Source organism: Apiotrichum porosum, assembly GCF_003942205.1.
Source record: "Apiotrichum porosum strain DSM 27194 chromosome Unknown scaffold_20, whole genome shotgun sequence".
NCBI lineage: Eukaryota > Fungi > Basidiomycota > Tremellomycetes > Trichosporonales > Trichosporonaceae > Apiotrichum > Apiotrichum porosum.
Window position 1 is genome coordinate 1 of NW_021167127.1, and position 24,415 is coordinate 24,415.

Sequence of the window (24,415 nt, forward strand, 5' to 3'; positions counted from 1 at the left end):
GTCGCACAGCTGCAACGGTAAGCCGACCGACCACATGCAAACCGTGTGGCGCTGACCCTTGCCCCAGGCCTGTCGCTCGGTGTCAAGGAGAAGGAGTTCCGCACCAGCAAGTTCAAGTCTGGCTTTGACCCTCTGTGGATGGATATGCTCGAGAAGCACGCCGAGAAGCCGTACCACTGTATGGTCGGCGGCGGTGACCAGATCTATAGCGACCTGATCTCGTTTGAGCCCTCCCTGCAAGGTACGTTGGAGCTCTCCGTTCAGACAACTGACGTCTCAGGATGGCTGCACGAGCCGAACAAGAAGACCAAGCGCACGATGCCAGTTACAGACAATATTGAAAAGGCCATCGACCACTTCTACTTCCAGCATTACTGCAAGATGTTTGGTCGTAACTCGAACGGCTTTGCCAGGCCAACTCGACCATCCCCATGGTCAACATGCTCGACGACCACGACCTCATTGACGGTTTCGGTACCTACGACGACGCGACCATGAAGGGTCCTATTTTCTCCCTCATCGGTAACCGCGGTTACTTTTGGTACCTGGCATTCCAGCTGTTCACCGTGGACGCTTTTGACGGCGTCGACTACTCGCTTGGCAACCACTGGATCCCTTCCCTGTTCTTTGGTGGAATGGGCCCTTACATCAAGTCTCATGCCCACTCGCTCATGGTCTACCTCGGTCCCAACGTCGCCCTCATGGCCCTCGACTGCCGTGCTGAACGTACCTACCACCAGATTGTCTCAAAGGAGTCTTACGAAGGTGCATTCTACGCCATCTCGCAGCTCCCGCCCACGGTCCAGCAACTTGTGCTCCTCCTCGGTGTCCCTATTGCGTACCCGCGCATGTCGTTCCTCGAACACTTCCTTGGCTTCAAGTACAACCCGGCCATCATGCTCGCAAGGCACAACGCGTTGGGTCTCGGTAGCCTCGTGAACAAGTTTGACAAGGAACCCGAGCTTCTTGACGACCTCAATGACCACTGGTGCGCCAACGTCCACAAGAAGGAGCGTAATGCGCTTGTAATTCAGCTGCAGGACATTGCCCTCCGCCAGCGTCTCCGCATCACCTTCCTCTCGGGTGATGTCCACCTGTGTGCCGTGGGCCGTCTCTTCACCCACAAGCACAAGGAGGGTGGGCCCGAGACGGACCACCGGTACATGCTCAACGTCATCACCTCGGCCATTGTCAACACCCCTCCCCCCGGACCCGTTGCGTGGCTCGTCGCCAAGCTCGGTGGCCACAAGCACCGCACCCTCCACAGGAAGCATACCGACGAGGACATGGTCGACGTCTTCCAAAAGGACACGGATGGCTCGCATGTCAAGCGCCCCTACGTCCTCGCCCGCCGCAACTATGCCTCCATCGAGTACAAGTCCAGCGGCGCACTCGAGTTTGACATTCGCGTGGAGAAGGAGAAGGGCGCGGGCACCACAATCGGGTACCCCGTCAACTCCCCGCCTCCCCAGTGGAAGGCTGCCCCGGCCGGCTCGCTTGTCTGAGTGAAAACGTCCCCATCCCCCCCCCGGGCACGAAATACACGCCCCGCGCAAAACGACAGAACATTTCTTTCCGTTGTCATTAACAGTAACTAGCAGTCAAAGGTAGTAACTAGTGGCAGGAGCTTTTAATTTAGTTATTTTGATGTATAGACACGACCTGAAGCTTGCGATCGTTGGGACTTGGGGGTGGGTTCAGTGGCGCCGGGTAACGAGTCACCGTCGTCTTTTGGGTGCGCTGGACCATGCATGTAGCACATCGGTCCACCAGGTTGGGACTGATTTGTAACCATTTAAGAGGTTGCATACATGCAGCTCCCTTTGACGATGGTCTCGGCCCGACTCATCAAGTGACCTCCTACCCGGTACCTTGCTTACTGATGATGTTTGGGTGGTGGCAAACCAGCTAACCAGCTTGTTTTGACATATGAGCCACGCGCCTTTGCCACTTTCCTTCTCTTTTCTCACCGTCGCCCACTCCGTCGCCCAAAATCATCATCACGGCCATCAACACTTCCCTCGGGCAATGCCCAAGCGCAAACGCCAGCAGGTGCACCCAGTTCGGCGGCAGCACACCCCCATGCCGCTCGTGCCGCGCACCGACGGCAAACCGTCACTCGACGCCAATGCGTTCCCGCATCTCATGGACCTGATCGTGTCCTATGCGCCTCGCCACGCCCTTTTGGCACTAAGGGGCACGTCAAAGACGTACTGTGACTCCGCCCACAAGCTCATCTTTCGCCACGTCGTCGTCACCCACAGCGACAAGGGAAACTGGCAAGAGTGGCAACACGGCATCCTCAAGGTCGTTGCGCCTGGTGGGAGCCGTCTGCCGGGACTCCAGTCGGTCGTGCGGGACGGGGTATGGGTGAAACGCCTGCAGACGTATACCGTCATTGCCGACCTCCTCGAGTACCAGTATTACTCTGACTGGTTGACTGCAGGCCTCAAGAACGTACCGTTGACTCGCCGCCACCACATAGTCTTGCCAAACTTTTACGACCTACATTTCCGCCCTTTCAGCCGCGAAACCCACGCTCCGGATGCCAAAGTGAGTCTCGAGTTTGTGACCCTCACCAACCAGTATGGGTGGTCCAACGCTCCTCGGCAGCGGGTATGGCCCGATCAAGGATTCACCCACTTCTCTTCTGCTCGGACCAATGTCGTGACTATACGTTATGACCCTCGCCACCCCAGGATCGGACTTTGCGAGTACCACCTGCAGATGAGTTTCAGGAGTTCCAGAAACCTGTGGTACACGCACTCTCGGGTCAAGCATGTGGTCGTTATCTTTATGCCTACAGAGCAAGGAGATGGTCCACCAGCGTACGTCCCCGAGGGTGCGTGCCAGGACGATCGTCGGGGGATCGACGGTGTTACCTGCGACTATGGTTTCCTCCAGCCACTTCTCAGCTGGCTAGTCTACTTTGTAGAGTACACTCGTGGCCTTACTTTGGACTTGGTCGGGGTCACTGAGATTCAGAGGGAGAGCATGAACCTGCCCCGTGACACCACTGCAGCCGAGATCCGCCGCATCGTCCTTGACTCGGTCCTTGCCGCCCATCACACTCGGCACCTGGGGACGGGCGACCGATACCTGCTCGACGTTGACTGGGACTTTGCTCAAAATCAACCACAAGCCACTGGCACGCTGCGTTTCTACACTTTGGACGAGTATCGCCACAAACTCGGCCACGACCGCTTCACCCTGTACACCCAGGACCCCAGCTCCCGCTCACCAAACCCCGCCACCGTGACTGTGGTCGACGACCGTGGCCTCGTCGTCACGTCGCTCTCAGCGGACGAGTACGCTACTCTCCGCGTCATCAACCCCAATGTCCCTGTCATGGTCACCACGCGGGGCAGCCAGGAATACCAGTGCACAACGAAACACCACTTGGCCCAAGTCGAGCAAGCGCAGTACTGCGCCGCGAACGGACTTGACCCCCGCGTCGCCCGGCGCACGGGGAGGGTTCACAAGAGACGCAAGATCGTAGGACAGAACAGTAAGCGCCAGTCTTGTCCGGGGGAACTGACTGTGTCCAGCTACATAGTCACTACATGCCACGATTGACATGCGACCGTCCTAGCCCCGCTTGACAATCCGCTGGGTTGCCTCCACCTTCTCGTCCACCTTCTCGTCCACCTTCTCGTCCCAAAGGTTCATTTGCGTCCTTCATCTCTTCACCTATCCAGAACCAAAAAGGGTAAAAGGGAAGGTCCTTTCAGACAGTCCTGCTTCTCCGCCAGGGAGTTGAACCCTGCTCTACCGCGATATTCCAATTAGGAAACTCCCTATTGAGAGGCGGTTATACTAACCGATATACTAGCGAAGAGACGATGTTAGTTACTCGCGAATGAGGAGAGATTCGTCGCTGTCTGTGCAGTTTTGGAGATAGGAGAGCAAAAGATGCATCCCTTGCAAGAGAGAGCCTGCGCTTTGCCGTGGTATGAGGTTCATGGCCTTGGGGGTTGTATGAAGGCCGCTACGTGGAGGAAAATGCAGATGATGACGGAAATGCCACACGTCTCAGCTATCGCCGCCACCTTCGGATCCAACACACATACCCGCCCATCCGGCAACAACAACACTCTCATTCTTCTTCATTCCCTTCTCGCATGTCGAGTTGCCAGCTCGCACGGCGCCCTGCGATCGTCACACATTCACACCGCTACACACGTCCGCTTTGTTGCGCCAGAGCTTTATTCACACTCCCTTCTCCTTCTGTGACACATGCGAGCTGCAGCAACCGTCCACCGGCTACCGGCCCAGACAGATACATAAACCCATGCTGCGTTGCCTCCTCGGCGCCAGCGTCCCGTCCTTGCGACATTGCCACTTTGTCTCCGTGCTCGAATCCAGCTCCACCACTATGCCCCCTACCTTCCCACCCACACTCATCGGCCTCACGGCCTCCATCCCGGACTCGATCCAGTTCCCGGCGCTCCCGCCCATTGCATCGCCCCACCTGCTCGTCGCGGCCACGACCCACCCGAGCATCCACGGCTCCCCGCGCCAGAACGAGGTGCTGGAAATGGAGGCCGGAAAGGAAGGCTACGAAAAGCTCGCGCATGTGGGCGACGCGCTGGTGGGCGTTATTGTGACTCTCATGGCAAACGACAGGTATCCGGGGCTCCCATGCGGCGGTGCAACGGTGGGTACGGCACTTACAGTGGCCGTGGCAGTGGCCGTGGGGCTGACCCTTGTATGTGTGCAGAAACTCAAGGCGCTGGTAGTCAACAACGACGTGTTTGCGGACATTGCGCGCCGCTACGAGCTGGACACGTCCCTGCACGCCGCTCCCAACGCCGCTGCGATGATCAAGCAGCAGACGCGCGTGATGGCTACTGTCTTTGAGGCGCGCGTCGCGTCGACCTATTACGACTATCTCGACTCGGCCACGCCAGGCGCGTACGCCACCAAGCAGCCCGTCGTCCCTGCTGCTCTGCCCCCGCTCCCAGCCTTGGAGGACCGCACCGACGGCATGGCGATGGACTACCTCCGCGCCTGGATCGAACCGCTCTTCACCCCCATCCTCCAGTTTGCGCATGCCGAGATGAGCAGTGCTGTCGCCGTCGCCGAGAGCGTGGCCGGCAGCGATATCGTGGAGGACTATGCCGCGCAGGGCGCGACGTCGCTTCTCAACACTGAAATGTCCAAGAGGAAGCGGCCCCTCCCGCGGTACACTTCCACGAACACGCAGCTTGGCGAGTGGTGCACCACGTGCGAGGTGGACTGGGACGGCGAGGTCGTCATGGCAGAGGTGGTTCGCGGGACCAAGAAGCAGGGCATGACCGTTGCGGCGTGGCATGTGGCCAAGAAGCTCAAGCTTATGTAGACAGGAACGCAATCAGTTGTATATAACGACGACGGGTAATCATGCATGGGAAATATAAAGCTGCACGAAATGTCTCTCGAATCTCGTCTTAGGGCAACGCCTTGGCCAGGATCCGTCGCCACACCTCGGCATTGACGCTTCTCAGAGCGCGCCGGTACTCCTCCGACGTACTGAAATGCTCGGGCTGCTCGCTCCTCCTCGTCCACCAGTGTGGCTGCAGAGGTGGCGGAGCCGGCGGCGGCACAGCGCCAAACTCTTCGACCCATGGATCGCCGCCCCGCCGCAACGTAGCCAACGACGCAACCGCACTCCATGCCAACGGAGAGAGGATATAGTTGATGGGGTTGAGGTAGGTGTATGCCTCCAACAAGGGTGCGTTGGCGAGCAGTGGCGTCTCGGCAATGACCGCTGTGGGGATGGACGCGCTGGACCGGGCTTGCACATACAGGTCGTCGATAAATGCCGGCAGCAGGACGTCGAGGTCGCGCACGAGGGTGTAGAATTCGGCTGTGCTCGCTCCCTCGTGTATGTGAACGACGGGCGAGTCCTCGTCCAGCAAGAGGGCAGGGTATATGGGCTGCCGGTCGCTCGCAAACCCAATGAGATGGAGCGTGAATGCGTCGTCGTCTACCTTGGACAGCCGCAGTGTTGAGCTTGTGGCACCGGCTTCTCTGTGGTGGATCACTTCGTAGCCCCACAGTTGCGGGTTGACTGGGGAGTGAGCTGAAACCCAAGGCAGACGGTAGTTTAGCTCACGCATAATGGACTGCTCCAGCTCCTGCAGTATACGCGAATAGTCGCGGTGGTCCAGGTCGATGCGGCCCACGATGCCAGCCTTTGTGACCTGTTTCCTGTGTGTCTTCTTGGGTACAGTGGCCGGAACCTCGAACACCTGTGTCTGGATCAGCAACAACCCGCCACAGGTGCGCAGACGCCACTCACCGGCGCAAACGACTCGATGGGCGTGTTCTCCCAGAACGGCTGGTCGTTGTCTCTGGCAAACCGGCGAAGGCTGTGTGTGAGCGCTCGCGCCGAGTGTGCGCCGAGCGTGACATAGTCGAGTCGTTGACCAAGGCCAAACGTCCCCACCATGCCGAAATCATCCTCGCCCATGCGGTACCCGTACGACTCGATCTCGTGTGGGATGCACACGACACGGGTACTCGCCGAGAAGCGCAGGTCGTCGAGGATCTCCTCAGAGCCCCCGCCGCCCATCCAAAACTTTACGTCGCAGGTGGTGATGATTGCAACGTCGTAGTCGCCCGAGGCGATGCTGGCACCTGCAAGGTCCCACGGTGCCGTGATCCACTTGGGAGATGAGCCGTGAACAATCTGGTGGAGCGCGTCCGTGACTTCGACCTGCCGTGCTGCGTTTACCCCATGTCAGTTGGTGTTGTTTAAGCTGTGGAGGTGTTGATGTCTTACCGTACAGGGTCGTCTCTGTGTTCAAGTCGTCCATCACACCCAGCACGGCGGCAACAACCTCTGAGGAGAGTCAGTTAGCGCGCGTTTCAGGTTGAGACAGCAACCATCTCTCCGTTTATAAAACTCACCGGCGTGGTACATGCTGGGCTCGAGGACAGCTACACGGAGACGCGAGACGTCGACCTTCTTTCTCCCAAACCATCCAGAGCCGCCACTGGCTGGTTGGACGGCGTTGTGGCCCGGAAACACGGGCAGTCCAAGGCCGATAACGATTACCACCATGAACAGGCCGACAATGAAGAGTCGGACTGGGCGGGCCGCCACAAACCTGCGAGCGTGGTGAGGCAAGCCATTTCGTATAGTCATGGCCATTGCGAGCGAGTGGAGAGCAAATGGAGAAACACAAAACACATGTTCACACTGTTGTCTCCCTCGTCGCACTGGGAGTATGCTTGGAAACGCGGGTCGGCACAGGTGGATGACGTACAAGGGGGAAACTATTGCTTCCCGTTGCTGCCCGCATTCTGCCGTCGGCTCGCAACAAAACGTCTAGATCTCAATGTACATTTTCCGAGCATGCAGTCGTTCTCAAAAGGTATTAACTAGGCGGATAACGTGTGGCATCCCTCCCACTCTCCGCCAGCATATGTGTACAGGTGGCGTGTTCACTCTTCGCTCGTCGCCTAGACGCCGTTCACGCCGTTGGGGATTGCAGGGACGGGCGGGCCGGTCATCTCAGTGTCCTCGTCCGCGTCCTCCGACTCGTCGTCGTCGTCGTCCATTTCGCGCGACTTTTTGAGCGCGAGCGCCGCCTCCTGGCCATAGTGCATTGCGCGCTTCTTGTTAAAGTCGCGCTTGTGAGCCTTCTGCTCCTCGTCCATGCCTTCCTCGTCGCTGTCGGCAAACACGTCCGAACCGTCCACCGAGGGGGCAGTGTTGGCTGACGTGTTGGCGTAGGTCGCACCCAGGGGAAGGGGCGGGATGGCAGTCGTGCTGGCCGAGGGCGAGCTGGGCTGGCCGGGACGCACAGGGAACGGCTTGTCGGGTAGCGAGAACGAGGCGGAGCGCGACGAGCCAGACGACGTGGCGTTGGACGCGCGGCGCGCGTTGGTCTGAGTGTTGGCCTCGACGAGCTCGCGGTGCAGCTGGGTTGGGCTACGGGCCGTCAGCATTTCCCATGCTCAGTTGCAGCAGTGACTGTCAAGCCTCACCTGTCCGCGTGCGACGACGCCGCGGGCGACTGGGGGAACGGCACCTGGTTCTCGAGGTCGAGGTCTGGCACCTCTGCGACAGTGGTCAGCCCATATCAATCCTTTGCTCCCGTCAAACGTACCTCCGATACCCAAAACCACATCGTTCACAGCGTCGTATCGCACATACGGGGTCTTGGGCTCGTCAATCTTCCTGGTGAGCCGTTAGAGTCATTATCCGGGGGGCGTCCGCAGCAACCGAAGCCAGGCGAGGGCCCACATGGTCCCTAACACCACCTCTCTTTCTCTCACAACGCACATGAGCGAGTCCTTCTGGATCTCTGTAAGGGCAATGTTGGCCTCGTCCCAAGTGAGGCTGCAGGTTGTTAGTCTATATACAGAGGTCCAGAGCAACGGGATTGGGGACGCACCGGTCAGCCCGTCCGTCCGAGGTGGCGCGGATCGGGTTCTTGAGGATACCGCGTGCGGGGGCAGGACGCTCGCCACTGGGCTGGAGAGTCGTGTGCTCGTCGTCTGCACCAACGGCGACGGCAGCCATGGTGGAGTCGTTGATGGTGCCGGTGGCCGTGGGAGGAATGTCAATGTGGTCCGGGTGTGGGTGGGTGGCGGCGTAAGGGGCGCTGTCGTCCGACATGGTAAGGTGGGGCAGCAGTGTGCCCGGGGGTGGTAGTGGTAAAGAGGGGAAAGGGCTGGATGGAGTATAGGACGATGTCAGAGAGAGCGAGAGATGTTGCGAGTTGTCAATGTGATTGACTGCCCGACGATGATGGCCTGGAGAGAGGAGGAGCGAGCAGCAGACCCGTGTGTTGCCCTCGTGAGAAGCGCTCATTGTCCCCAGGTACGTCACCGGGCGAGGGAATGCGTGCCTAAAAACGTGATTAGGCATGCAATCCTTTGTCGTAGGCCTACCACACCTGTTGTGCCCAAGATAGGCCCCCCATCTGCCCCGCCATTGAAAACGCGCACCCACGTGGCTCGTCGACGTGGCGCGTTGGCCGTTCGCGTTGCCCCGGCCGTTTCGTCTGACGCACTCATTAGGAAGATCCGTCTGGGACCTCCACGTATTCATACAACAACCACCCCCGCCGTGTCCATTCCTCTTCTTTCTCTTTCGTCATCGCTCCCTTCCATCGTTCCGTCTTGTTCAATCGGCCAAGAGACACTCTTCGTCCTTTCGCACAATGAAGCCCCAGTCTGTCGTTACCGCCGGCGCTACCGGCGCCCTCATCCTCGCCGCCTCGGCCGCCGCAGAGGTTGCCTTCAAGGTACGTGTCGTAACCAGTCATAAGAGAACGCGTCAAGAGAGGGGAACAACAGCTAGAGGCCAGCAGGGCTGGCGCTGGCCACCACGGCCGGCGATTCTGGTCGTCGGCAGCTCTCCAGCTGTCTCCCACACCGCTGCGGCGGTCGCTGGCCAAGCGAGGACGTGCACACAAACAAGGTCGCTGACATTACACACAGGCGTCCACCATTCAGGCTCCTTACATTGAGCAGTTCCAGGAGCAGATCCCCCAGTCGCGCTGGACTGTCTCGCAGGCCAAGAAACAGACCCCCGTCGGCGACGAGATCTTCTCGTACGTCGGCACCTGGGCTGTTGAGGAGCCCGAGGTCCTGCCTGCCATTACTGGCGACACTGGTCTTGTCCTGAGTGAGTCATGCCCGCCTCGTTGGCGCCAGGGAAAGAAGGAGAGGAAGAGGAAAAAAAGACCCGACATCTGTATGGCACAGCCACTGACGCGCCGTCTGCAGAGTCCAAGGCGGCCCACCACGCCATCTCGACCAACTTTGAGCACCCCATCGACCCCAAGGGCAAGCCCCTTGTTATCCAGTACGAGGCCAAGTTCCAGAAGGGCCTTGAGTGCGGTGGTGCCTACATTAAGCTGCTCACCGAGAACCCCGAGCTCCACGCTGGCGGCGAGTACACCGACAAGACCCCCTTCACCATCATGTTCGGTCCCGACCGCTGTGGTCAGACCAACAAGGTCCACTTCATCTTCCGCCACAAGAACCCCGTTTCCGGCGAGTGGGTCGAGCACCACTTTGACCAGCCCCCCCTCCCCAAGCTCACCAAGACCACCGCTCTTTACACTCTTATTGTCAACCCCGACAACACTTTCAAGATCCTCATCAACGAGGAGGAGGTCTCGGCTGGTTCGCTCCTCGAGGACTTCTCTCCTCCCGTCAACCCTCCCAAGGAGATTGACGACCCCACCGACTCGAAGCCCGCCGACTGGGTGGACATTGCCGAGATTGACGATGTCGCGGCTGTCAAGCCTGCCGACTGGGACGAGGAGGCCCCCATCACCATCGTCGACGAGGAGGCCGTCATTCCCGAGGACTGGCTCGAGTCGGAGCCCCTCGAGGTTGCCGACCCCGACGCCGAGAAGCCCGAGGAGTGGGACGAGGAGGAGGACGGCGACTGGGTCGGCCCCACTGTCCCCAACCCCAAGTGCGCCGACGTCTCTGGCTGTGGCCCTTGGACTGCCCCCAAGATCCGCAACCCCGAGTACAAGGGCAAGTGGACCGCCCCCAAGATCCCCAACCCCGAGTACAAGGGTGTCTGGGCTCCTCGCAAGATTGACAACCCCGACTGGTTCGAGGACCTCAACCCTGCCAACCTCACCCCCCTGGGCGGTATCGGTATCGAGCTCTGGACCATGACCGAGGACATTCTCTTTGACAACATTTACATTGGTCACGATGTTGCCCAGGCCAAGGCCTTTGCCGACGAGACCTTTGGCGTCAAGCGCCCCATCGAGCTCGAGCTCGAGGGCACCTTCCCGGAGGACGACGAGGAGGCCGAGTCGTTTGTCGACCAGGCCCGCCTCAAGTTCTACGAGTTTGTCGCCCTCGCCCAGCAGGACCCCATCGCCGCCGTCAAGACCATGCCCGAGGTCATCGCCGCCGCCGTCGTCGTGCTGTGCACCTTTGTCGGCCTCCTCTCGGGCCTGCTTGGCCTCTTCGCCGCCGCCAAGTCCACCGGCCCCAAGCAGCCCACCGTCGTCAAGAAGACTGCCGTCAAGAAGGCCGACGCCACCAAGGCCGCCCCCGTGGCCAAGATCGAGGAGATCAACGAGGACGAGGCGTCGGGTCTCACCAAGCGTGCCACCCGCAGCAGCAAGGAGTAAAAAGAGAAAGGGAGACACAACGTTATGAAGTGGCCCCTTCCATTGGCCTTGTAGAACAGATGATTTGCATGGTAGTTTTATCAAACCAAATTTAACAGACCCAAGGCGCCGAGCGAGACCACGGGAGCGAGCATGTCAGTCGTGATCGCAGTCCGTTGTTGCTTGATGAGGACGAGCGGCGCAGGCTTACGCAAAGCAAAACCATCGCCTGCACTCGCTCGGCGCAGAAGAACGTGCTACTGACGGTGACCTTCGAGGCTCGTTGGATTTGACGCCCATCCTTGGTCCTCCACGTCCGTGTGTGCTGCCACGTCAGTACTCCTTGCACCTCGCCGCACAGATGTGGCGAGGTGGGACGCCCCGCAGTGCCGCAGTGCCTCTGCGGGCCGTCAGGACGGAGGAGCGCTGCCGGAAACCATGTGCCGGTGCGCTGAACGGGCCGGGCGGTACGAGCTAATACCAGGCTTTGGGTTGTATCCGAGCAAGTCACCTTGCCACTCCACGACACCGCAGTCAGAGGTTTGTACCCTCATAAACACGGCACACTGCAGCCCAATACAACTTGCAGCACCTTGCGACAAGCATACGAACTGAACTGTGAAGGTCTCCGACATATCTGATTGTGCTAGACGCCATGTTCAAGGCGGCGAACAAATGGGCACCCGTAACGACTGGCAGCAGTATCCAAGGTCCACAGTACTGAAAACAGCTGCCGAACCGGCTGTGATTAACTCAAAACCATGACAGAGGTACAGAGGTGCTGATCTGCTGTTAGACCAAGTTCGGACGGAATGTGTCAGGTATATGCGTGTTATGTTTCACGACCTGCTCATGTAACTGCCGGAATGACGGAGCGGTTAGGGAGTGTCAACAGCCCTTTCTGCGTCGACGTATCGACGCCGCCAGGCCTAGGCCATGTGGCCGGCGCCGGACATCCCTCCAGCTTACAGCGGCAGGAGTGGATATATGCAATGTAGCAAGAAAAGGCACATTCCGCCATCAACTCGCTTCGGATGCTGATTATGGTGACGACAGAACAGGGAGCGTTAACCGACGTGGGAAGAGGTGTTTGGTAAACGTGACCTGCGCAGGCATCGGGAGGGTCGAGAGGGTGTGGATACTTGGGACGTTGGGAGGCTAGCATGTTCTTCTGGTCTCCCCAGTTCACGCACACAGGAGGCTACCATATAACTGATCACTTACCTGCCACTGCGATCCCCATTCCTCCCCATACAGCACACTCCACGACCACCATGGCATCCACTAAACCCGTCATCATCCTCGTCCACGGCTTCTGGGGCGGAGCCGCGCATTGGGGAAACGTCATCACCGCGCTCACCGCCAAGGGCTACACGCTCGACGACCTGCACGCCATCGACGTGCCGCTGACCTCGCTGTCCGACGACGCGGGCCGCATCACAAAGGCAATCGACCAGGCCAGCAAGGGCGGCCGCCCAGTCCTCCTCGTGGGCCACGCTACGGCGGCGCCGTCGTCACCGAGGCCGGCAACCACGCCGCCGTCAAGGGCATCGTGTACATTGCCGCATTCGCGCCCGACGCCGGCGAGTCGCCAGGCGGTATCACGCAGGAGAACCCGCCCGCCGCGGCCGCCAACCTCGCGCCCGACTCGGACGGGTTCCTCTGGGTCGTTCCCGACAAGTACCACACGAGCTTTTGCCAGGACCTCGACGCGCGCGACGCGACCGTCATGGGCGTCACGCAAAAGGCGCCGCTCGCGAGCACGTTTGGCAACACCGTCTCGGACCCGGCGTGGCGGCACAAGCCGACGTGGTACCAGGTGTCGGCCGACGACCGCATGATCCATCCCGACAACGAACGCCGCATGGCCAAACGCATGAACCCGCGCAAGACCATTGAGCTCGCGGCCAGCCACGCGTCGCTCGCGTCCCAGCCCGACGCCGTCGCGGCCCTGATTGACGAGGCCGCAAAGTCGCTCGCGGCGTGAGGTGAGCACCAGTCGGCACAGACGGTAAAGACTGGGCAAAGAACCGGCACATACGTATATGGTGTGACGGATGCAGAAGACAATCAACTCGTGTAATGTTAATGGCCGGAATTACAGCTGTTCCCAATTCCAAAGCCATTAAACAACGTGTACAACCACGAAAAGCAATACAAAGCTGGAGATTCGAACCTCTGGCCGATTGCAAAAAGTTTCAGTGGCGGTAATCCAGGACCCACCTCCCTTTCATCTCGATAAACTGCTGATTGAATAATATATGAAAAGAGCTCTTAACCAATCGTCCGGACACAGCCTAAAGCGATACTGGGTCGGATGAAAACAGCCCTTATAAAACGCAGATGCCGGGCCATCTTAAGCTGGCAGTTTGTCTTTCAGAAGAGGATGGGGATGCATAGACGTCTACAGAGCTGCTTATATGCACACAGAAGGGAGGCCCGAGCACTACAGAGAAGCATGAGGACAATGAAGAAGCAGAAAGAGCAGCATTGGTGCAGTACCCTTGTTCTCCGGTCAGCTCGGTGCCACACTGCAGTGGCGCAAGTGGTTACGTAATCTCAACACATCGATGGTTACAACATGGGACCAAGATTCTGCCTTTTTTTTTTACTTTCTGCATTGTTCTCTGCACATAGCTGTGCTTTCTGTGATCCTGTGATGAAACGATAACGGTGGACGATGATGCTAACCGTGCCTGAAACCTGCATGATTAGGAAATCCTGGAAACCCCAATGCCACAACTCCAGGATCCAGGATTGATGACGCATCACAGACTGGGGCTCGTCGACGGGCGAGTGTGCGACCACGCACGACGGGGCGCGGGGGTCGTCTTCCTCTCGTCATGCCCGTGGTTCTATCGCACAAATGGCATTCTGAACAGTCTCTCTATCGAACCCACCCATCGGGGGGGCTCCTACACAAATGGTCTGTATCCCTATCCTCGTTCTAGTCCTTTTTTTCCTCTCCCCTCTCTCGCCTGCCGCTCGTCCTCTCCCGTGCTCTACTTCACTTTTCATGGTCGTCCTCCTCGCCGAGGGCGAACACGGTCTCGCCGCGCTCCATGTCCTCCATCGAATCCCTAGCTTTGCCCTTTCCCTTGCCGTTCGAGTCGAGGCTGCCGCTGCCAGAATGGCCGTTGAGCGTGTCGTCGAGCTCATACTCGTCCGCGCCGGCCAGGGGCACTCGTTCCTCCCTGTCGTCGTCAACCGAGCGCGAGTGGCCGTGGCCGAGTCCGCGCGGCGAGCGGCGGGACGAGCCGAGCGCGAGGCGGCCACCACCCATCGCGAGGCGGCGGCGGCGGAAGTACAGGTACAGGCCGACGATGCCGATGAGCGTGAGGAGGATGAGGACGGCCGAGATGGCGTTGTACCAGCTTTCCCAGTCGCCAGTGCCGCCCTTGAGGAGGGGCATGCCGCCGTCGTCTGGGGGTTCGCCGAAATGGACGGCGGGGCGCTCGTCGTCGCCAATCTTGGACGTGGTGGCACCCGTGAGACCGGGCATGAGCGAAATGTCAACGTCCATGAACCGCATGATCATGTCGTTGGTGACGTGCGGGACGTCAAAGCCGACCATGTGGCTCGAGTCGTAGACAAGCGCATAGGACATGTTGCGTCCGGTGGTCCACGTGCCGACCTGGGTGCCGTTGACGTACCAGTTCTGGGCAGTCGCGTTGCCGAATCCAGTCTCGCCGTTCCACTCCATGACGTCGAGCATGTTCTCGATACCGACGTGGTTGCAGATGAGGTCCTCGGCGCCCGCGAACATGAGAACCTTGACACCAGCCTCGACAATGCCAGGGATGAGGTGAACGGCAGCGGGCGATTTGCGGTTGCTCAACGACGAGCCGACACGGCCGTCGCACTCGACCCAAGCGGGGACATGGACGTCGGCGTGCAGCGCATGCACCACGTCCTTGCGCTAAACGGTTGTCAGCTTGGGCACTAATTCGGAGGCAGGAATGCTCACGCCAAGGAAGTCGTAGACGTCCGGAAGGTCTGGCGGCCATCCCATGCCACATGCGGGGAAGTCGTCCATCAAGCGAATGTCGTAAATGTTCATGCACTGCTTCTTGCCGTTTAGTCTGCACCGGTCAGCATCACTGCACAAGGGGGGTTTGTCCGACTCACGTCTCGGTAAATGGATCCGTCACCCTGCTCATGACACCTTCACAGACGTTGATGTTGATGGGCGTGTTCAAGGGGTCGGTGTACTTTGCAATCTCGACGTTGCATGCTTCCAAGACCGCCTCGAGCTCTTTGGCCGCGTCGGTGCCCTTCTTAATGAGGCCCTTGTTGTACGCAAACTCGGCATAGGCGGGGTACTGGCGCAGCGGGTCGATCCAGCCGTTACCAATGGCGATACCCTTGAACTGGAGCTTGGGCAGCTGGTCCGTCTTGAGCAAGTTGGTCGCTGAGACTGTCAGCTTCCAGTGTCTGTAGGAACCCAAGCTTACCAAAGTAAGGAATGTACTGGCCAGCATACGACTCTCCAGCAAGGTAGGTCTTGTGAGACGTCAGTAGGCAATCGCGTACACTGGCGTATCCCAGTCCAAACTCACATCCACGCCGTCGAGCTCGGGGAAGACCTTGTAAAAGTTGGTCATAAAGTGGATGAGGTGTTGAGACGCCTGGAACGCGGAGGTTAGTACACGGTCTATTCCGGGACCCGGTTGTTACGCACCTCGTCCAACTCGTGCACGTATCCCTCGGTCGGGACGTAGGACAATCCAGTGCCGGGCGGCTGGTCAACTAGGGAGACGGTTTAGCAACACCCAGAGACAAGAGGACGGCACAACAACTCACTAAACACAATGGTCGCAAACTCCTCCCAGCCGCCCTCGACGAGACGGATCTCGGCCTGTCCACTCTCGGTCTCCTTGGCGGGGACAGTGCGGAAGGGGCCGACCTCCATGAGCGAGCCGTCAAATGACGAACAGCCTGGGCCACCGTTGAACCAAAAGATGACACGCTGTTTACCTGCCGACCGCCGGGCACGAGCCATCATAAAGCTCAGTAGTCAGCCGGGTGCTCTCGTCGTCGTCGCCGCAGCCACAACTCACAAGATCTGCGCGTCCTTTCCCACCGCGCCTTCGCCACCGCCCTTGCCCTCGCCAGGATAGGATGCCAGCTCGCCAGCATACAGGTTGACGGGGTGACTGCGAGCAAGGGGGTCAGTGTTTTGTGTGCCACAACCCGCAGGGGCATCGCAGCTACTCACGTTGGATGGCTGGCGAGGTCCGGCACACCCGGAAGTCCGGGGACGAAGAACTCGGCTGCGGAGGGGTTGGCTGTTCTCGTGTCAGCTCGATGGACCGACCACCATGCATCGTTTGCTGCTCGCTGTCCAATGGCGCACTCACGAGCTCGTGGCATCAAGCCTGCCCTGCCTGTAGGATTGCGTTAGCCATCTGTGAGTGGGTGGGTTTGTGTCTGCACGACTGCGCAGCGGGAACGGGGCGCAGTTCAACCGAGTTGGCAGGCCTGGAATGCGGCGGCGTTGGGGGGGGGGGGAGACGAAAAATACGCACGCTGCTGGGCTCGCGACGACTCTGCGCGCACGTCGACGTCGGAGAGGACATAGGGGAGTGGGGAGCGCTGGACGCGTGCGCGCGCGTCGAGCTGGGGATTCATGTGTGCGTCGAGCAAGGTGTCGTGTTCGTGTCCGTGTCCTTGTGTGGGGCTTGGAGACGACGCTGGCGCGGGCGCTGTAGCGCGCTGTTTAATGAGGGGGTTGGGTAGGCCACTGGCCAGAGGAGATGGGGGACGGTGTGATGTGTGGCGAGGAGAGACGATGAGAGGGAGAAGGGGTGGAGGATGGAGAGGACACCAGAGAGATGGGTGTTGTTGCAACACGAGGAAGGGCCTGGACCGCGTGGAGGCGACCGAGAGCATTCACACAAACGCACACTCTGGAGAGAGGACGGGGCCAGGCACCAAAACCGGGCGTGTATTCATATCTGGTCCCGCCCGTCGCTCGTTCTGTCCTTTGCCCCGAAAAGACAGATGCCAAGCATCGCTCTCCGTGGGGCCAGTCGCACAGCGCCGTGCATGGAAACGGGCGATGCCATATGTCATCACACCAACAGGAGGGGAAGCGCCGGGTCAGACGTCCATAGTGATATAGTGAGCTACACACAATAGAACAGAGGGGGGTTTGCAAAGTGGGTTTTATAAAGAGAAAAAATCCATCGGGGAATACAAAAGAGTGTATCAGCACACCAGCACCCGCGTGATCTGATGGCTTCAGAATCGCGGGTTTCCTATATGGTGCTGAGGCATTAATCCGTTCGTCTAGTGAGTCTCGTCGTGGCGTTTCAAGAGCGTAGGAGTAGCGCTCTCAAAATATGGCAGAGACAAGCCCATGCTTTTTTTGATGCAGACCAACCCCCGCTGCCTGCCCGTGTTATATACCTCGAGCAGACGAAAAACGGTGCGAGCGAGGTGCGAACGTCGGGGTTTTCGGTAAAATACGTGCGTCGCGTGTGGCGTGCGTGGCCGCGGACGGACAGGTGGCACTGTGTAGTTGGGCCCGTGAGCCACTCGCTACATTCGTCTGCGATGCTGTGGATGTCTTTTTGGACTGTTGCGCGGTTGAATCAGTTCAGCATGGGGCATGCCCGTATATCTGGGTACCTCGCCTGGTCCAAGATTGGCGTACAGGACCATGCCACACACAACACACGTACACACACACACAGGACGCATGGACCATCAACACTCCACCCCAACATTCCCGGTGTCAGTTTTATATTCATTACCATGCCCGCTGTATTCACTCGACATGGAGACGTCCGACTTACGTCACCTTCAAGCGCCAGTGATGGCAATATATGCCTCTCCATTGTGCACATCCAAACATCACTGCTGTTCATGGGCCAACCAGTTGAGCCCAACCCGTCGATCGGCAATACCTTCCTCGTTAGCCTCCGTCTGCCTCTGCCTTTATGTGATTGTTTACAAGCACTCCGGAAAGTACGTCAAGCCAACCAGACTCAGCGACGTCGCCGAAATTCCAACGTTGGGCCCCCGTACAAGTTACATAATTGCTTTGCCGACGTTTGGCCTCGCTCCTGTTGTCAAGGAAGGTCCCACCGCGCGACTGCCCAACGACGAACGGGACCCCATCGTGTCCCCTTGTCATGATGGACGGCAGCAAGGTGACGCTCAAGATTTCCTCCAGATCTACCATCACCAAGCTCCAGGCTCCAGTCCGCTTTGGGAGAGGACCACAAGGTTCTGGTTTTCCAGGACGGCGTCGTCGTTCTTGGTCCGATGAGCGTGTTCTTGACCGGCCGTTGGCGGCATTGGCCGACAACCCAGCTGGTCTCTCATTTAACGCTGTCAAGTCTGTTATCAAGTCGCTCGACTCAGTCCATCCGGAGGGCATCACCTTGCTAGGATCTTTCATCGGCCCCAAGGCCGCCCCCCTGAGCAACTCCTCGACACCTCCATTGCCCGCGAGCAGCAACTTGTCAACCAACTTCTTCGGCTCCCACGCCAGCTCGCGCTCGTTGCCCTGCGCATCAGTGTACAGCAGATTCCGCGCCACCTCATGCGTGTTGTAAGGTCTGATGACCTCCAACACAAATGGCGCGAGTTCGACGAGGTCCTCCGACCGGATGTGTACACCTTGCGCGAGGCAGGCAGACCCCCTCCCCCCCCCCCCCCCCCCCCCGCCGAATATCAAGGCGAGATAGATGATATTCTCATCTCTCTATCGCTTCGCATGGGCGGTGTTGGTCTGCTCTCATTTGTCGACTGGGCTCCTCCCGCCGCTGCTTCCGCGACCAGTGTTGCCGAACATGCTCTCTCCCCAATATTCCCAAACGTTATCCCTGGAGAGGACATTCGCTGCCAGCGGGACAGGTGTCAAGACACGTTCCAAAGAACGATTCGACCACATCTTTGACCAACTCAACTTGCGGGAGAAGACTGCCCTATTGGAGAACTCGTCGAGGATAGGCCGTGCGTGGCTGGCAACTCTACCACTTTATCCCAGCCTACGCTCGACCGATACCAATGTGACGGTCGGTCTTCTCTACCGTACCCTCATTTTCGGACACGGCCCACCATGCCAATTTGGCCATTCCGGGCACGGCGGGTCGAAATGATATCCGCTCGAAGCCAACGTCAGCATCAAACGACAAAACAAACCATCAACGACGGCGTCACGATATGCTGCCTTGGAACAAAAGGGATTCGTCCATGAGGCACAGTTGAGCGGCATCGTGAACACCTCAAACGCAGAAGGGGGCAAACAAGCGACTCTCGTGCACATCGCAAAGAGTGCGAGCCAGAAAACCTCAACCTCCCAGTCCACTTGCAACTAACCGACTTCTACCCTCTCACTCCTTCGCCCTTGTAGACTAATTCTAATTCTTTTTTAACATATCAGTGTCATTGTGGAGGTGGATTGTCGGACATGCCAGTGACAAGACGACTGACTGGGACGATCGCCGTGGCCTCACCCGCCCACTACGGCCACCACCGCTGCCACAGATCCACAGACCTCTCTCATGCAGCAGTTGGCATGAGGGACAGGGCGGAAGCAAACAGCAAATACAGTTACGTAAACTAGATTAAACAACAGCGTATAATACACACGTCATATAGCCGTGATATCGACCTCTACCTCCACCAGCGATCCGGGCTGGCTTCCTCAATTATTTGTGACGGCCAAAAGACGACCACCAAGCACCACCACCACCACCACCACCCGTCCAGCAACACCATGACGCACCGCTCGCGCTCTGGCGGTCCCACCCGCACCCGCAAGTCCAAGAACGGCGGCCGCGTGCGCAAGCTGCACCACCCGCCCGCCCGCAACGCCGACGGCACCATCAACACTGCTGCCGCCGCTGCTGCCTCGTCCATTCCCGAGGACGACGAGTCGGGCTCGGACGACGACGACGAGAACGAGGCCGACGCCGCCGGCGAGGCCGAGACCATCCCCGTTCCGCCCGCGTCGGCATTTGCGTTGCCCACGGACCCGGACGTTCTGCTCGCCATCCGCACGGCGCTGAACAACTCGCTCACGTCCGAGACGTTCAACGCCGACGTGCAGACCGTCAAGGGCCTGCTGTTTGAGCGCAAGTGGCTCGAACTGTTCACGGACGCCAAGCTCCTGGACGCGTATGCGGGCCGGTGGGCGCCGAGCCGCGCGCTGGCGTTCCGCGAGCTGTTGACGAGCTTGAAGGATGTGAGGGCGCTGTTTGCCGGCGAGGGGGAGGAGGACGGAGACGAGAGCGAGGGTGAGGGTGAGGGTGAGGGTGAGGACGAGGGTGAGGACGAGGGTGAGGTTGAGGTTGAGGCCTGCGCGGCCTCGGCCTCGGCTCGCACCACGCACGTCCTGTCCATCGGCGGCGGTGCCGGTTCCGAGCTGCTCGCGTTCGCCGCGCTCGCCACGGCCGGCAAGGCGCTCAAGTCGCCGCGCCTGCACTGGGTCGGCGCCGACATTGGCGACTGGTCCGACGTCCTGACGCGTATCGACCATGCGGCCAAGGACCGGTGGGCGTACGATGCCGAGTTTGAGTTTATCGAGTGCGACGTGCTGGCCCCGGCCCCTGCTCCCAAGGACGACGACGAGACTTCCCCCACGCCGCTCCCGTTCCTCCGCCACTCGCCCGACCTGACGACCATCTTCTTCACGCTCACCGAGCTGCTGTCGCAGAACCGCGCGCGCACGCTCGCGCTCCTGCGCTCGCTCACTGCCGCCACTGCGCCCGGCGCCCTCCTCCTCGTCGCCGACAGCGCGAGCGACATTGCCCAGTTCTCGCTGGGTAAAGACGGCCGCACGTGGCCCGTGTACATGGTCCTCGACGCGCTGCTCGCTGCCCCCGGCGGCAAGTCGGCCGTGCCCGGCTGGGAACGGATACGCAAGGAGGACTCCAAGTGGTACCGCCTCCCCGAGGGCGTGGGTGCTGGCTGGCCGTGTAAGCTCGAGAACGCGCGGTACTGGATGAGGCTGTACCGTCGTGTGTGAGGGGGAGGGAGGAGATTGCCTTTTATCCACTAGACGAGCGACTGCGGGCTGGCTTTTGGCGTTTGTCAGCACAAGAACTGCCTGCACGCGTCACGTTCTCCACTGCCCTGCCCCACCGGCCCCACTGTTGTACGCATAGATGCATCGGATGACCACAACATACTCGGCCGATGCTACACTCCCGACTACGACAGAGAAAGACACTAAAAAGATCCCACATGTTTCGCCCAGACAACACACGAAACGAGTCCGTGAAAACTAGAGACAAGGAAAAAGGAGGGGGAAGGAGGGGGGGCGGGGGACTACTTAGACAGGCAACTGGGGGTTCTGGATGATACACTGGTCGCCAGTGACGGCCATTGGCTGTGGGGACGAGGACTTTTCGCGCTTTGTAATCTCGGTGATGATGTTGACAAACTCGTCGACGCCCATGGCGCCGCTGGCGGCGTACTTGTCCTGGAAGACGAAGAAGGGGACGCCCGTGATGCCGTTACGCTGGGCGCGCTGGTAGGCCTTTTTGACGGTGAGGTCGGATCCGGGGCCGTCGAGCCACACGCGGGCCTCGTCGGGGTTCTTGAACAGGCCGTGCTTGGTGGCGAGCGTGGCCAGCGCGGCCTTGTCGGACAGGTGCGTGCCGTTGATGTGGTACAGCGCAAACAGGTCCATGGCCACGCCAAGCTGCGACGCAGGCTTGACCTCGTGCGCGTACTCGGTCAGGCGGTGGGCGAGGTGCGACGACGACATGTAGCTGTCGGTGGCGGGCTCGATGCCGACGCCGCGGAACTTGTCGCGCAGGCTGGCAGAGACGGCCGCCCAACGCTCGGCGCCAAACTTCTTCTCGCCCCATTCACGACGCGACACGGGCGTCTCGGTCAAGAGACCGTTCAGCTGGAACGGGTGCAGCCGGATGTTGAACTCGACACCGGGGTACTGCTGGTGGTACTTTGCCACGGCTGGAGTGGAGCGTCAGCATGAAGAGAGCTCCTCCCCTGTAGTCTTAATGAAACGGCCAGCGTGTCCCGGGTCCGAGACCCCGGCACCGAGAGCAAGCCGCGGCGGCGGCGGCGGCGCGGTGGGCCCCGCCTCCAGCAGCAAGTCATATAGGAAGCAACAGGAAGCAGCACTCACCAATCTCGAGCTGCTTCATGCCAAGCAGGCAGAATGGGCACAGGTAGTCGGACTGGGTTGCATTGTCAGCAAGCCGTCCTCGCCAGTTGCCACCGATGGTTTGTCCCAAGCGGCCACGACATTGACGCTACTCACAGTGACATCGATTGTCAGCTTTGTAATGTCGGCCATGGTGGCGGCAGCGGTCAAGGGGGGAGGTGTGGAGAGGACGCGCGGAGGGTAATGACGGCGGCGACTCTGGTCGGAGAACGCAGGACGTCACCGGGGGGGTTTGCGCTGTTGTATTGGTAAGAGGGTGGTGCGTGTGTGTGGTTGGGGGGGTGGCCTGTGCTTGAGTCGGTTAACACGAGCAAGCTAGTGTGGTGTGGTGTCCACGGCTGTATGTAGCGACTGGCTTTGCAAGGGGAGTGAGGGCGATGCCAAGAGGTGGGGTGAGGTGCTTTGCTGTTGATATGACCAACAATGATCCAACGGGTGAGGGTGAGCTCTCGGTTGGGTGGAGGCAAAAAAGCGGGCGGGGCGGTTGGCTGTGGGATCTGGGAGAGAGGGTGCGCTGGCCGTGCAGGTCCGGTTTTACTTATTCCGACGACGAGATGGCAAAGGGCGTCGGGCGGGTGGCTTGGTGTGTCGCTCGGGACAGTGGCCAGTGGGTGGGCGGGTAGCTTGCTGGGTGGTTGACGGGTAGACGCTTTGCAAGCACTGTGCAGTGTGTGTGGATGTACGCTGGCGTGTGCTTTGTGAGAGTGGTGTGTGTGGAGGGAAGGCGAGGAAGGCAAAGAAGGAAACGGGGGGGGGGGGGCACCGACTTTTGCGTCTTGCGTGCGCGGGTGGGTGTGCCCGTTTATCGTTATTCGTCTCACTTGTGCTGTTTCTGTTTTCGTCGTTCGTTCGTCGTCGTCGTCGTCGTCTTCCTCTCCTCTCCCAACAAAGCTCCCCCCCTTTACTCATCGTTCCCTCGATCCCATCCAGGCTGCCTGGGCTGCGCAGCCCGAAGGCCGAGGGAATATGCAAAAGAGATTTTATTACGTAACAATTTTTGTCCCCCCACCCCCCCAGTAATGGCTGGCTGACTCAGGCGTCCCCCGCACGACGCCGTCATCGGTCAGCATAATCATCTTTCTCTGCCCACCCCGTCGGATTTCTCCAGGCTCTCGGTCTGTTCCGTCGTTCCCGTTCCCGGAGGAGCACACCGACCCCCCCAACTGATAGCAAAAGCATCGCATGGGCGAGCAGTGAACCTCGCAATCTCCTCGCTAGCTGCAGTGGTGGTCTGGCAGCGTGCACGCAATCGCCAGCCAACCACCACTCGCTGTTTCGTCATCCACCCCGCCCACGAGCCCCTGCAACAGTCTCGTGATCAAATTCACAGTTTGAATTCGCCACCTGCATCTTCTGTGTCGTCAGTATGACGCGGTCGCAGCTTGGTCATGGCCCCATGGTCAGTTGAAACCATCTCGGTGGTCACAGGCATGGTGAATTGGGGTGGCAGACTCCCATGGTGAATGGGGTAGCAGTCTTGCATGGCAATGCACAGCTGTCACTCACTGTACTACACTGTCCATGGGTGTCTTTGTTTCTCATACAGGCACCCAGCGTGACCGTGACCTGTGACATTGTTGTTGCTTCCTTTGTGGTCTCGGTGCCGAGCCCACGTCATGGCCTTCATGTCATTGTCCGTCTTTTACACTCGCCTTGGCGGGCACTCTATGTGTGTCTGAGAGATGTGTCTCTGTGTGCCGATTGTCTGGCCGCCGCTTGTGAATCATCGACAACAGAACACCAGCAAGTCCGGCATGCCCGGCGCCCCCCCTTCGGTGGACGGCGCCCGTCGGGGTCCCCCCTCTCCTCCGCGGTGCCGCCGGCGGCCAAGCCGTCTGCAAAGCGTGTCGCTCGTCGTCCAGCAGGCCAGCAGGCCCGCAGCCCAGAACCCCCGTCGGTGAGCGCCGACACTGCCCGCCGCCGGCCACAGCCAGAGCATCCAGAGCATCCAGAGCATGCAGCAGAGCGCTCTTCTCGGACATTGCGTGCTTTCCAGCCGCGGGCGGTCGCGTACGTCGCCAAACGGCCGCAAGGATGGATGTCTGTATATCCGTTCACCCAAGCGGGATTGGCGGGACACGCCGAAATCCGCGCACGCCCAGCACGATCGTCATCATAACCCATCCACGACAACAATGAAGCAGTTGGCCTTTTACAGTTGTTTTGTTGTTGTTGTTTTGTT

General features: G+C 59.6%; 12 protein-coding genes and 1 non-coding gene across 13 annotated transcripts; 8 read left to right on the forward strand and 5 right to left on the reverse strand.

Annotated features, from left to right (window-relative positions):
- Window positions 1-9: 9 nt before the first annotated feature.
- EHS24_005194 (uncharacterized protein) lies at window positions 10-1,505 on the forward strand (the record flags this gene model as incomplete). The annotated part of the gene is made up of 4 exons (XM_028620729.1): window positions 10-17; window positions 68-241; window positions 281-324; window positions 414-1,505. Coding segments are annotated over 4 exons (1,318 nt in total), but the record flags the coding sequence as incomplete, so codon positions are not given.
- Window positions 1,506-2,082: 577 nt separating this feature from the next.
- Window positions 2,083-3,576, forward strand: EHS24_005195 (uncharacterized protein; the record flags this gene model as incomplete). Its single annotated transcript, XM_028620730.1, has 2 exons — window positions 2,083-3,508; window positions 3,557-3,576. The coding sequence occupies 2 exons, from the start codon at window positions 2,083-2,085 to the stop codon at window positions 3,574-3,576; spliced, it is 1,446 nt and encodes a 481-aa protein (XP_028471946.1).
- Window positions 3,577-3,741: 165 nt separating this feature from the next.
- EHS24_005196 lies at window positions 3,742-3,838 on the reverse strand. The gene has a single exon. It is a non-coding gene; the product is annotated as a tRNA-Glu (tRNA).
- Window positions 3,839-4,375: 537 nt separating this feature from the next.
- On the forward strand, window positions 4,376-5,341 carry EHS24_005197 (uncharacterized protein; the record flags this gene model as incomplete). The annotated part of the gene is made up of 2 exons (XM_028620731.1): window positions 4,376-4,657; window positions 4,721-5,341. 2 exons carry the CDS (start codon window positions 4,376-4,378, stop codon window positions 5,339-5,341), a joined length of 903 nt encoding a protein of 300 aa, XP_028471947.1.
- Window positions 5,342-5,429: 88 nt separating this feature from the next.
- Window positions 5,430-7,138, reverse strand: EHS24_005198 (uncharacterized protein; the record flags this gene model as incomplete). The annotated part of the gene is made up of 4 exons (XM_028620732.1): window positions 5,430-6,233; window positions 6,284-6,708; window positions 6,767-6,826; window positions 6,895-7,138. 4 exons carry the CDS (start codon window positions 7,136-7,138, stop codon window positions 5,430-5,432), a joined length of 1,533 nt encoding a protein of 510 aa, XP_028471948.1.
- A 311-nt stretch (window positions 7,139-7,449) lies between these two features.
- On the reverse strand, window positions 7,450-8,611 carry EHS24_005199 (uncharacterized protein; the record flags this gene model as incomplete). The annotated part of the gene is made up of 5 exons (XM_028620733.1): window positions 7,450-7,921; window positions 7,978-8,050; window positions 8,100-8,170; window positions 8,276-8,332; window positions 8,388-8,611. 5 exons carry the CDS (start codon window positions 8,609-8,611, stop codon window positions 7,450-7,452), a joined length of 897 nt encoding a protein of 298 aa, XP_028471949.1.
- A 547-nt stretch (window positions 8,612-9,158) lies between these two features.
- On the forward strand, window positions 9,159-11,105 carry EHS24_005200 (uncharacterized protein; the record flags this gene model as incomplete). The annotated part of the gene is made up of 3 exons (XM_028620734.1): window positions 9,159-9,242; window positions 9,439-9,625; window positions 9,727-11,105. The coding sequence occupies 3 exons, from the start codon at window positions 9,159-9,161 to the stop codon at window positions 11,103-11,105; spliced, it is 1,650 nt and encodes a 549-aa protein (XP_028471950.1).
- A 1,253-nt stretch (window positions 11,106-12,358) lies between these two features.
- EHS24_005201 (uncharacterized protein) lies at window positions 12,359-13,071 on the forward strand (the record flags this gene model as incomplete). The annotated part of the gene is made up of 2 exons (XM_028620735.1): window positions 12,359-12,571; window positions 12,607-13,071. 2 exons carry the CDS (start codon window positions 12,359-12,361, stop codon window positions 13,069-13,071), a joined length of 678 nt encoding a protein of 225 aa, XP_028471951.1.
- A 1,020-nt stretch (window positions 13,072-14,091) lies between these two features.
- Window positions 14,092-16,715, reverse strand: KEX1 (Cell death protease; the record flags this gene model as incomplete). The annotated part of the gene is made up of 11 exons (XM_028620736.1): window positions 14,092-15,003; window positions 15,052-15,166; window positions 15,213-15,495; window positions 15,539-15,587; window positions 15,644-15,712; window positions 15,766-15,833; window positions 15,888-16,093; window positions 16,145-16,240; window positions 16,303-16,372; window positions 16,445-16,471; window positions 16,613-16,715. The coding sequence occupies 11 exons, from the start codon at window positions 16,713-16,715 to the stop codon at window positions 14,092-14,094; spliced, it is 1,998 nt and encodes a 665-aa protein (XP_028471952.1).
- A 1,511-nt stretch (window positions 16,716-18,226) lies between these two features.
- EHS24_005203 (uncharacterized protein) lies at window positions 18,227-18,649 on the forward strand (the record flags this gene model as incomplete). Its single annotated transcript, XM_028620737.1, has 1 exon — window positions 18,227-18,649. The coding sequence occupies one exon, from the start codon at window positions 18,227-18,229 to the stop codon at window positions 18,647-18,649; it is 423 nt and encodes a 140-aa protein (XP_028471953.1).
- Window positions 18,650-18,886: 237 nt separating this feature from the next.
- Window positions 18,887-19,195, forward strand: EHS24_005204 (uncharacterized protein; the record flags this gene model as incomplete). The annotated part of the gene is made up of 1 exon (XM_028620738.1): window positions 18,887-19,195. The coding sequence occupies one exon, from the start codon at window positions 18,887-18,889 to the stop codon at window positions 19,193-19,195; it is 309 nt and encodes a 102-aa protein (XP_028471954.1).
- A 620-nt stretch (window positions 19,196-19,815) lies between these two features.
- EHS24_005205 (uncharacterized protein) lies at window positions 19,816-21,066 on the forward strand (the record flags this gene model as incomplete). The annotated part of the gene is made up of 1 exon (XM_028620739.1): window positions 19,816-21,066. One exon carries the CDS (start codon window positions 19,816-19,818, stop codon window positions 21,064-21,066), a length of 1,251 nt encoding a protein of 416 aa, XP_028471955.1.
- A 306-nt stretch (window positions 21,067-21,372) lies between these two features.
- EHS24_005206 (uncharacterized protein) lies at window positions 21,373-22,365 on the reverse strand (the record flags this gene model as incomplete). Its single annotated transcript, XM_028620740.1, has 3 exons — window positions 21,373-22,019; window positions 22,195-22,246; window positions 22,330-22,365. 3 exons carry the CDS (start codon window positions 22,363-22,365, stop codon window positions 21,373-21,375), a joined length of 735 nt encoding a protein of 244 aa, XP_028471956.1.
- Window positions 22,366-24,415: the final 2,050 nt, after the last annotated feature.